The 12,716-nt window shown below is 36.9% G+C and overlaps 1 protein-coding gene across 1 annotated transcript in view; it reads right to left on the minus strand.

The window, feature by feature from the left end:
• Positions 1–449: 449 nt before the first annotated feature.
• The window catches only part of nphp4 (nephronophthisis 4), a 231,444-nt gene continuing 219,177 nt past the window's right edge, over positions 450–12,716 (minus strand). The window contains exons 23-28 of the mRNA XM_015380197.1: positions 11,440–11,596; positions 11,033–11,109; positions 10,710–10,795; positions 7,472–7,643; positions 3,145–3,324; positions 450–602 (exon numbers count right to left, since the gene is read on the minus strand). Coding sequence (XP_015235683.1) covers positions 450–602; positions 3,145–3,324; positions 7,472–7,643; positions 10,710–10,795; positions 11,033–11,109; positions 11,440–11,596 — 825 coding nt within the window. The remainder of the gene's footprint in view (positions 603–3,144; positions 3,325–7,471; positions 7,644–10,709; positions 10,796–11,032; positions 11,110–11,439; positions 11,597–12,716) is intronic.

Consider the following 12,716-nt stretch of genomic DNA (forward strand, 5'->3'; position numbering starts at 1 on the left):
TCAGGCATTGATGCGATTAATCGCGATTAAAAAATTTAATCGATTGACAGCACTAAAATAGACGTGATACAGCATCAGTGGTGTTGAGGGAGAGAAGGATCATAATACTGCACAAGTAGCAATTGCTGGCTAAAGCTCCAATAAAGCATCACTTTTAGCTTCTCTGCAGCTCAGTCTTTGTTGCATTTAATATCAATAAAGAATTTGTCACAAACTTAATAGCTATTCTACATCGACTTCTGCTGGAACAAGGATTGATGTTTCACTTTTAGGAGTTCATGTCATGGACCGTCAACAATGCTGAAATTATTCCCAGCATGTTAACAAGATTAATCCTTTAATCTAGAGAAACTATCTGTGGAAGGCAGCTGATGAGCTTTGGTCAAGGCTTTAATCAAACTATTGATTCCAGTGTTAATGAAGCGCAGAGAAGTGTAATGCCTCCCGTCTTATCTCACCTGGAACTTATCCTCTCTGAACTGGAGCAGGTCGGGATGGTCGGAGCGGAGCAGAAATGTCCGTGTGCTGGTGTAAGGGTTGGTGTAAGTGATTTTTTTGGAGCTGCCACGCCCATTACCAACTGGAACGGACACTTCGAATGCCTGCAAACACCCACGCACACAAACAGTTTATGTCACACTCGCTGGTCACTAAATTTCATAGTGAAACATGGTTGCAGTATAGAATCGCATCGAGATTAAAAACAAAGAGCAGTAGTCCCTGTTGTTTGGATTATTCAAAATATATAAGAAAATATTACATTCCTAATTAAACATTTTAGATTCATAAGAAGGAGCTGTAGAAACAACACCAACCACGTTTCACATCCTGTCTCATGGGAGATGGAAAAAAAGGCAAATATTTATTCTAAAATCAGCAGAGAAACAAACAAGAATCTGGAGCAGGAAGTCTGTAAAATCAGTCATATCAGTCTCTGCAGGTGAGAATGTTTAAATATGTACAGGTATAGCTAATAAATTGATATTAATAAAAAAATAAAGAAATAAATTATTTTTTTCTCACTCATTTGATAAATATAAACTCTTACATTATGTCTTAATGTAATATCAATTACAAATAGTACAATATTTAAAGACTAACTCTTCATTCCTATATTCTGAACTGAATCATTTCTAAAGGTGAACCTTTAAATAGACCCTCAATGTGGGTCATTAGGATAAAATATATTTTTATTGAAATCTAAGATGTTCAAGGACCAGAGGGAAGTTACAACAGTCAAGGATGATTTGAAGTCCCATGTTAGTTCCTGGAGTTGATGCATTGTGTCTTTTAAAATCCACAGTCAAAGCAGCCATATCTGATTAAGCTTTATTGGTCTATAAAGATTATAACGACTCTGACTTTATTTTGCAGCAGGACTCTGCTCTAACTGGAATCACACTAATAAATGCTGGTTTGATGACCATGACCGTACTGTGCCTTTCCAGAACCAAAATCAATAGAATATTGTGAAGGGGAACAAAAACACCAAAACGAACAATTCAGATGAACTCATAGCTGCCATTAAATCAGCAGAGGCCTCCATTACTCCACAGCAGAACCAGGGTAATTACCTCTATGCCATATTGATGCATTAAGTCATGGGGAAAAAAAGCCAACAAACATTTGAGACAATAGAAATGGACACAGTTTTCAGAAAAAAAAAATTCTGTTTATAAATGTGCAAGAAATAGAATTTTGGTTTTTCATTTACCGGCCATTATCCTGAAAAAAAAAAAAAAGGGGCCATCACATGTGAATGAGCCAGTGCAAATAATTTTAGGGTGATCCCTTTTGCTTTTAAGCCCCCAAAAAGCTCCAAATTTGTGATAAAAATTCATTTAAAAAAATCCCAGTTGGATATAATTTTTTCATATATATTTTACTTTTTAAGCAGTTCTGTAAAAAGGCCAAATTATACTCTATTAAACGGTATTACTATTGAATGAGTGTTTGACCCATATATGAAATATCCTTTGTTCGAGCCTAAGGTGCTAAGAAGTGCTCAGAAAGTGAAATTCGATAAGGAAGATGGTGCAAAATGTAGTAATGACTTGGATGAGAAATGTATAATCTGTTGATTTTTCATTATCTATGGCCAATAGTCTGCAAACTGATGATTGATGTATATATATATATACATATATATATATATATATATATATATATATATATATATATATATATATATATACACATTAGAATTCAAAACAGCTAACACACCAAAGGGTTTATTTACACTAAAACTTGATATTCAAAAATGATAATTTTGTTCAAATTTAATCATAAGAAGTATGGCAGCTTAGTCAGATATATCTTATCTAGTTTGAGATGAGAGCTTGTCGTTATGTCAGACGAGGCGAAGCCCAAAACTGAGGAGGAGCCAAAATAGGTGGAAAACCAAATATTTTCAACTAAATAATTTGGGGGTTTTTTTGGCCACTTTATTTAACTTGCCTGTCCCCATTAAAATAAGCATAGCCTCCATATCAAATAAGATTTATTTTCTTATGGATTACATTTTGAACCAAAAATAAGTTCAGATTGCACCACAGAACAAACAATATCAGCTGTTGAAGCCGGAGCCACCAGTCAAAAGAGAAGGGGGAGCAAAGCTGGTAAATATCTAAACAGTCCCAATAAAGCAAACAGATGAGCGGTCTGGGAGGGTTTGGGGTTAGGGCTACAAACTTCAAAATTTCAACATTAAGCCTTTCCTTTAAAGTTAACCTCTTAACATCCACCTCATTTTGGGTAATCCTCACCTATTTTGCATACCAAATGCAAAAGGAAATAACTTAGGAACTGCAAAATTGGGTGAGTGAAACACAGACCAAGCTGCATCAGTTAAAACATGACTCAAAGTTAATAAGTAAAATTAACCACAACTATGTTTAAATCTGTGTTTAAGTGTCAGAGAGACAGAACCTTCCTCATTTCTAGAATTTACTTAAGATGTTTTATTTAACATTTGTTGGAGGTTATTTCATGGGATATGTTCTGTAGTATTTATTATACATGTAGTTAAACTGCATCATCCAACATATTTAACAATGTCCGAGTCATTTCTTAAAACTTGTAAATGTAAAAAAAAAAGCCAACATATGATTTAGTTTCTAAAAGTCGAGAGAAATGGCCTCCTACCTTTGACAGTACAGGACGGTGGACATTGAGACACAGCAGCCAGGCAGCAACCAGCCGCTGCTGCTCCATGTCTACAGCGTTCACATACAGGAAGCGGCTGCCGGCCTGCCATGGTTGGACACTTAGTTGGAGCTCCTGCACAGCTGCAGGAGGCAAAACAAACACACCGGCTGGGTCCACCTACAAAAGAGGTAAGGGCGGTAAAGGTTGATTGGATCTGGCAGCAAGGTGATAAGATGCTGTTGATTAGGTTATGAGAATGGGGATGACACAATAAAGGTAAGCAGAGCCATTGAACAAGTGACAGAAAGAGTGTGACACAACAGAAAAAAGGGGTTAGAAAGAGACAGGGCTAATAAGACAGGGAGTTTAAGAGTCAGAGGGAAATAAAGAAGGTGCCCAGCCTATTGAAAGAAGGGGAGAGAAAAGTAAGATGTGGAAAAAGCAAAGTGAAGGGAACAGACAATGAAACGAGAGAAAGCAGAGGCGGAAAAGTGACATACACAAGGATGTGAGATTGAGCTTTACTGTGCGGCTCTTTTTCAATCTGCTCAGAGAAAAGCAAAGCTATTCTCTGAAGCTGAGCTTTATCCTGTTTTGTAAGACTCCTTCAGTGCATTCCACAGTCAGCCAAACCTGCTGAGAGCCAGATCAAAGCTGCCACTGATGCATACGGTGAACTCTTTGAAAAATACATCTGTCACTTTCTCAGGCGGTACCCTATTTCTACAGGGTAAACATGTTTAGGTCGTACAGTGAGCACGCAGGGAAAACTGTGACAGTCCATCATCCCCTTCTTTGAATATGGGTGAGCATTATGAAATAACTCTGAGTGAGAAGCCCTGTCTGTTTCCTGTAGTTCTCAGATACAAATAAGAAGTGATCTGAAAAAAATAAAGGGCTATATGCTGTGCATGGAGCACATTTCCCTGTATTCAGATAACCGTGGCTAATTTTTTTGTGGTGGAACATGATCTAACATCATCGCAAAAGGCAGACAACCCTAAATTGAAATGACATTAAAAAAGACACATGCTGTCAGAACACACTTTATTCTTGATAATGACTTGAATAAGAACCTGGGGGTTATTGCGAAGGAGAATGCTGTTATCCCCCTGCTTCATGCTGCTACGAGCTGCTGGAAGGACAATTAGCAGAAAATCATTTCTGGATGTGTACTTGGAAAAATCTTTCATTTTGAAAGAAGATAGTAAAGCTTTGAGCTTTTTATTTGAATATCAAGGCTCGAGTTGTTTGGTTTCAGCTAGCTTTGCCCAATTAACTTAAAAGTACAAAACAGTCAGAAAAATTCAGACTCATTGAAATTTTTTTTACATGTTTTTGTTTTTCTTTGACAATACACCCAAGCACAAATGCATACAAAATATCTTGACAGAGTTGCTTAAATGATCAGGTGGCAGAAAGGACTCAATGCTTTGTTTTCCAAGTTCAAATATCATATTTTCTATAATTAAAATTCCTTAAATTCCACTACCTTAACTGGATCTGTACTGCCCTTGAAACAAAGAATTAAAAACTACTTAGTGGAACTAATAAATGTAGGCATTCTGTTTAGTTTTAGGTGGCTGAGTTTCTGCTTTTCATAAGAACTGCAGAATGGAGCAGAGACATTGCAGTTCTTACTCACATTAACCAAATTGAAAGACTTGGATTTAAAAATGTGTAGATATGCTGTTTTCCAAGTTTTGGAATAAACAGTAATGTGAAAAGTTGATCCATTATGTTACAGTGGTGCAAACCTGGAAACAAATGTGTAGTTAAAGAAAAAGACCATTAACTAAGCATCAGATATTACATATACAAGGCTATGGACTGTTAAAAACCGTTAATATCTTATATAGAAACATATTTTTCTGTAGCTGAGCGAGGAGTCTGAAGCTAAGAGCAGGTTCTAGCTGAACCAAGAAGACCAAAGTTTTGAAGAAAACTCTAACGTGGAGAACATCATGGCAGTTTATGGGAATAATGTCCTATGAATTTTTAAATCGTTGTCACAAATTTTTAGAAGCCAGCAAGGAGGAAGATCGGCAGAAAAAAAAAAAACATGTATAAGGAGATACGGAAAAGTTTATTAAAGTAAAAAAATAAGAAAATATTGTTCACTTAAATTTTCAAATGCTCTACATTTTTTTGTTCTTAAGGACGTGTTTCAGTTATAATTTTAGTATTATCTGGGGGGGTGCTTGTTTTAGACAATAGATATCAGCTTTGGTCCCAGACCTTCTCAGACTAGCTATAAGCTTTAGCCTTAGGAAACAATTTATGTACGTTTATAATAAAGAAGCCAGAATTACTCTTATCTACAGCAGATACAGAACATCATTATGATTTAACTTTGTGTGATTGAATTATATTTAATCCCATTTAATTATTTGTCCCAAAAGGGCCCTTCAATGACACGGTGAGGAAAGCACATTCTAGAAACATAAAAAAGGGTAAAAATGTTACACATTTTTCTATTTTGCTAAACAATTGTTTACTAAATATGTTCAGATGAGCAGTTTAAGAAGTTATAAATAAAATATTTTTAGTCTAAGGTCTACAATGGATAACGGTTTCTGACAGAGGGTTCTCAGTGGTCACTCAGTTTCAAAATATTTAATTAAATTAACTACTTTGCTTTGTTTTGTCCAATCAAATGCCATAAAACAGAGGAAAAAATAACACTTCCCCAATTTGGAAATTCTATTTCTAGAGTGAATAGGAGCCATAAATATATATATATTTGGAATGTGGCCGAGCTAATTCATCCAGAAGGTCTCATCATAAACCATAACTGTAAATTAGAGCTGACATATAAGACGGATTTGACAGGTAGCTTAAACATGTCAAAGGCAACAAATTAAGCTCCAAGTATCATACAGATGCCAACAATAAGCAACATGATCATCCATGTATATAACTGCTGCCGTCTAAGGTAGCAGTGACAGATATTATTTATATAGCAGCTCACATTCTGGCAACAAAACATGAGTGTGATGTATATTAAGGTTAAAAGCGTGCTTAATAAATATTCAGAGCATACTTTTGCAGGACACTGTAAAGAACCTTAATAAAATACAAGACGATCTACAGAACTGGCATTAAATAATATACTGATGACATTCTCTGACCAGATTTTAGGCTGAGGCCACTGATCCAGGAGCTAAATATCTTTTTCTCTTTTTTTTTTTGAGATTTTTACGGCACTTGTGGATTTGAACCCGCGTAGAGGACTAAGGCCTCTGTTGGTTGTGCACGCAAAACATGCCGTAAAGATGGTATTTTGACTGAATTTAGGATATTTTATAAAACGTCCTCCTCTTTTGGCGATACTTTAAAGTAAAAAAAAAAGAAAAGAAAAATATGCATCTTATTTGTTTTCTGTAAAAGTCTAAATCAGCAAAAGGTGCAACAGTAAAAATAGCTGAGGAAAAATCTGAGCTAAGCAACAAGAGGAAAGCTAATCTGACCAAAGAAAGTACCTTCATTTTATGATTCAATTTTCAACCTCCATTTGCTTCGATACAGAAAATGTCCGCAGGAATATTTACGGTCCAACGCATTTATGCAGAGCGGGCTAATGCTAAAGGTGTTAAAAATAGCTTAAAAAAATGTCACCATCATACGTCCATGGCTATATTGACCCAAAAGAGGAAACTACTCCTAAATAAAGCTGTCCTGTGTGACTTTCCTCAATCTCTCAAGTACACACAGGATTACACCATCGCTCATGAATAGTTCATGTTTGTTCATGGCAGAAAAGCTTGTTATGGAGGGATTTTGTCGCCGAATATAACAGCCTTTCATACCAGTTTACACATTTACACACTAATAAAGCTACAGAATTGAGAGTAGCAGCCTTTTTTACAGCAGTCATGTTCTGAAGTCAATTGAGCCCCAACCCCTGACTTTCAGCTGTCTGTAAACAGATTTAGCAACTCTGTAATGTTAATGTACGCATGAAATTACTACTCCCCGGCTTGTTATGCATCCATTTATCTGGTATATATTAACATTAATCAATATTAATAACCGCGGGCTGACAGTGCATTTGCATGCATCTATATTTACCCCCAAAACGGGGATCAAATCACCACCCATGTTAAAGTAAAAGCCCTTATCACTGTGAAAAAAAACACATATTTAAATTTAGATCTAAGTTTTAGAGCAAAACCCTGTGACAGATGGTAGAATCATGACTTCCCTTGTACCTGTTAACAATCTACAGAATATTGATATAAGCATTTTTTCTAAAATGGAAGAGCATCGGGTAAATTTAAAGCACACAAGCTTAACTTATTTATTACTGATTAAAAGGCAGTACCTCAATTTCACTGGGGTGTGATGAGAAACATTTGATCTTGCGAACAGCCTGTTTTCCCCTCAGAACCAGTGATTGACAGCTTCTCTGGCCAGTCACACAGCTGACGTCCACCCGCTCCAGAAAATGGACATAAACCTGCCAGATCTGAGAAGGCGCTGCCATCCACTTATCACTGTCAACGAGAACAACAAAAAAAAACTACAGTCAAGAACAATTCAGCTAAGGCTCCCTGGAGATACAGCGGGTGCAGCGTGGGGTTGGAAATCACAAGAGCTGATACACGGCTCTGCAAGTATTTTAATAAGTACAAACATCACAGCCTTCATCACCATCATCCACTCAGAGCTGAGATGAAGGAGAACAGAGTCTCAGAAGCCATAGCCGACTGTGAGAGTGGGAGGCAGCATAGTCACCTACTCAGTTCTGCTCTGAGACAACAGCAATCAGGAAGCCTTTGGGGATTTTTCCAATGAAATTAAGGCGGCCTGAGCTTTCGAGGGCTCATGAAACATCAGTAACATTTGGATCTTCTGATGAGTTGCAGTCGGTGAACTGTTGTGCACACTGCATTCGTTATTTCACGCTTTCCCTAGATTTTCTCTAATGTTTAAGGATTTTTTCCCTCAGAAATCAGAGCCCTTTAAAACATCGAAATCACATCCTGATATCTAATGCTGATGGCTAAATGTATCAAAAATTAACTTTAACCGACATGTTAAAATGCTACAATGTACAGCTTTGATGAAAAGAAGAAAAGCACTTAGTTTAAGTAGTAGCTTTTTATCATTGGTGTTTCAAGGGATTTATACTTCTTGGCACTATTTTCCTTTTTTCCGAACAAAGTCACTGTGGCAGATGAGGAAGCTGGCATGAGAAGCGTGCACCTGCCATTAGAACCAACTTGGGGTTCCATGTCTTACTCAAGGACACTCCTGCATATGGATAGGAGATGCTGGGGATTTGACCACCAGCCACAAAGCCTGCTTCACCAGCTGAGCCACACTTACAGAGGAGAATAAAAACTATCTGCAGTGAGCAGTACTAGTAGCTAATGTTTAAAATGTAAAAATAACTTATCTATTTCCGTAAATATATCACATTCAAAGAAAGATAATCTATGTGCATTTACTAAATTATGGGTTTAGGATTAATACAGTTTGATTCAACAGAAACTACGGTAAACTAAACTGAGAAGAAATGCAGTTTTTCAGGGTAAAAGTCTTATTTATGTCAAAAACATAAATAAAAAGTTTGCTTTTATGGAATGAAAGGAAGAACCAACATTTTGAGTTTGCTTTTCACCAAAAGCTGTGCAGGTTACATATGAAAGGAGTCAAAGAAGGTGAACACTAACTTCTATTAATGTACCATCAAAAATAAAATAAAAAACATGCCTGGTAGCAATATTTTGTGGGTGTTTTATTTATTTTCAACAGCTGATAGAGAAGTTGGTAAATTAGATTGGGCAGATGCTCACCTTCCTGCAGGACAAGAACGCAAAACATTCGGCCAGTGATACGATACAGTTGGTTTATATCGAACCTTAGATGAAAAAGAATGCCGCTGTCAAATGGAAATACCTATATGAACCCAAGGATGTGTGGCAAGAATTGCATGCAATACTTTTCAGAGTTTGTATTGTAAACGTGTAATTATTTAATTAAAAATATTTTTACAAGTTGAAGTGGATTCTAAAGTGAGAAATGTTCAAAGATACCAAGAGCCTGATCTATTGAAATCCTTAATGAAGGGCTCTTAATTGCTTGTTCAAATGAGAAAGAAAAACAATAATCAATTGTGATCTACTGAGATTGCATGAGCAGTTAATATTCATGCTGACCAGGGGATTTTCTTTAAAATCCCCTGGTCAGCAAGAAAAAAGTTATGTATTTCAGTTATCAACTTGTCACAATGAAGAGTCTAGGACATCCTTGTATATCCTAAAGACAGCCGCTATGGAGGATTTTTCCAGCCAAATATCAAGTGCACCCATTTTCAATCTGAGAGCAGGATTTCCTTTACTTCTGCCCAAAACTTATAATGCTTCCATTCAAAACTCCTGTTTTCTGTCTAAACTAGTTTCTTCTCCATAAAAATCTTTGTTTCTGCTCTCAGATCTAATTCTTCTTTGCAGAGATTTTCTCCTCCTGTTAACTGTTAACTTCCTTCTCCTCACTCGAGTCAGAGATTCGCTCGCAAACCTGTTGGCTCTGCCTGGGGATTTTTTTCCCTCCTTAGACTGGACTTGGATCGTCGCCTAGCAACCTTTCCAGCCAATAGAATGTCAGCCTCAGAAAGGGTTCGCTTGTTTTTCTCTACAGTTAACATGTTAGTGCTCTAGCAGTTCTCCTGTATCCTGAAGAAAACAATTTAAAAACTAAACAGGATATAAAACTTTTTTGTATTTACTTTTACTAATGATCATCATTCCAAATGCATAACTTAAACAAGAAAGACAGGTGAAAGCAGCTCCTGCATATGATGCATTCACTGCCATACAGCTGAGTAAATAGAAGCAACTAGATAGCAACATAAAGAGAGAAGATCTTCATTTCTGAATATATTAACACATCTTAACAACCTTAATATCCATCAGGACTGCAGCCAATTACATACATTATTGTGTCCATTTTTAGAAGACAAATTTGTTGCAAGATACTTTTCCACTTGATCTGATGATTTTGATTAAAAGTAAGCAAAGCATAAATGAGTCAAAGGCAATGCAACACTCCCACTGGCTTCCACATCTTAAAAGAAACTGGCAGTGCTGGACAGCACACCAAGAAAAATACTCTGGGAGATGACCCTACTTTACCTCCAGTGATATGCAAGACTGATCCATCCAGTTATGAGAAAAAACACTGCTGCCAAGTGCTTTTCCATACAGGCCAGCCTCTAATTCAGACTAAAGCTCATAGATGGATGGTATGACTTTACTACTCTCATTGCTGACCATCCAGATACGCTGAAACACTAAGGATTCTCTCGCTCCTTAATGTCAATGCACCTACATGCTTTCCTTTCGCCAAAACATCTGCAAACATTTTTGAGTGCGAACGGCCTGTTTCACCTTCTTTCATGATGTTCAGTGTCGACTAAATAATGAATCCTAAAAGTCTGAAACAGGTCACCTTCCTGTTCTTAGTTTAAACCTGTGTTAACATTTAATTAATCCAAAATGGACAATCCTTCAGGCTGTGTTTGTGTTTACTTTGAAGAGTCTACAAACGATACATACGTGAATATCATCACAAAGAACATCTTTATCTGTGGACTAGGACTCCCTGGTACTTTCAAGTACACATCCTGAGGCTCTCCTGGAACCTAAACACAAATAGAAATAGAGAGACATGTTAAACTGGAGGCGTAAACTGATTAAGAGAGCAATGACAAGTTTGTCTCATCTGATGCATGATCTCAAGGTAGAAACATGGTTAAAATGCAAGCCTGGGGAATAAAAAAAAAATCTATTTATATTCAATCACCAGTGTTGAAATCTGCAAAGGCTACTGAGGGATTCTTATAGTCAGAGGAGAAAGATGCAGGAAAATGATGCCTCACCAGCATCCTCGTCTGGCAGATGATATTAGGGTCACTGCAGCGAACAGAAATATGAGTCCAGAAATTTGGGTCCTCAGCTGGTTGACACACAAACAAGAAAATCAAAGCATTTTTTTTTATCTTAACAAGAGAGACTAGTGCTAGAGGGAATATTTAACCATTTATAGGAGAATTTTCTATTGATTACAGTAGATTATATAGATAGACGTTTAATTTGCTCATTTTCATCTCATCATTTAGCCCTCCAGATGTAAAATACATTAAATTTAATGGCTCAGAATGAAACAAAAACACATTTATCTCAAGTAGATCTACCACACATCTAGTCAGTGCAGCTAAAAGGTGCTATCGGCTGTGGTTCAGATAGTGATAAATGGCAGGGGGGTGTGTAGGACAACACGGACAACCTGTTGGGTCCTGCCACGGCGGCAGGCGGATGGCCTTCTTGAGGAAAGAAAGTTCAGGATGGTAAAGTCGGAAAGTCTGGTCCACGACGTGGGGTGTTGGCTGCACATTCACTTGGCAGATGGCCATCGGCTTTCCATCTTCTGCTCTAAATGTAACCTGTGGGAGGAAACATGATATGTCAGCGGTATGCACGGCATGCTTGAGTTAAACGGAATTTTCTTTATGGAAGTGAGTGACTTCTTGCTGTGCTGCGCACCAAGATGGTGGGAGGCTCTAAAAAAGGTTAAGACAGGATAAGCTTCTTGCTTTAAGGATAAACAATATATTTGCATTGTTGTATTTTTAATATCCTGTCACACTAAGACATATATTAATAATAGGCCGTGATGTTAAGGTGTTCCCTGCACCTCCGTGTGCTGTTTAAAACTGCCCTCATGTCATTGCAAACCAAACTCAGATTAATTGTTCATTACATTTCTGTAGACGAGAACAAATCATTTATATCTTCAAAAGCTTTTCAGTGCATCCATAAGGAGACAGTAGCTTCAAAAATATGTGTACATAAATCATGGTTTTGTGGTGAGCAACATAGGTTTGCTATTGATGCATTGAAACATTTGTGTGGAAAATGGCACACCCCAGATTCTGTGCATGAGGCTTATATAGGGCTTGTAATTGAGTACAGTAGCAAACTTAGTCAGTGAAACCAGTTTGGACCAGCAACAGAAATAATTGGCTTCAAGACCACAGAGTTCTTTACTTTACCTGAATGTTATCTCATTATTTATGAGTTTCCACGAGACCCTTTAACAAACTGGGCCTCTTTAGATGTTCAGAACAGAATCCTTTCCAATTCCTTACTTTTATTTATTACCATACAGATTATTACATCTATTTCCTAAAGAAGTCAACTCATAACAGTGATAAATTATTAAAATGGCAACACGCTGAGAATCTTTGCCTCTCCATATGTGCTACCATAACATAATAAGCATGATGTACACTAGAATACAAATTAGCTGCTATCTGATTATCTAAAATCTCCAATGGCCATCGGAGAAGCTTTGAAGACAGCTGCAGAGCGGCCAGCATCATGAGCATTAATCAGGATGTGTCAAATAAAGACTATTTTATGTTTGTTTTTTAAAGAGATTACAAGTTTTATGAGAACTTTAAATATGATTAACTTCTTCCTTTGTATTCTGCAAAAATGCAACTTTTGAACACAAAAATAAACACATTAATAATATAAAGATAGTTGATTGTTTCATAAAAT

Source organism: Cyprinodon variegatus, unplaced genomic scaffold, assembly GCF_000732505.1.
Source record: "Cyprinodon variegatus isolate N-32 unplaced genomic scaffold, C_variegatus-1.0 Scaffold209, whole genome shotgun sequence".
Classification (NCBI taxonomy): Eukaryota; Metazoa; Chordata; class Actinopteri; order Cyprinodontiformes; family Cyprinodontidae; genus Cyprinodon; species Cyprinodon variegatus.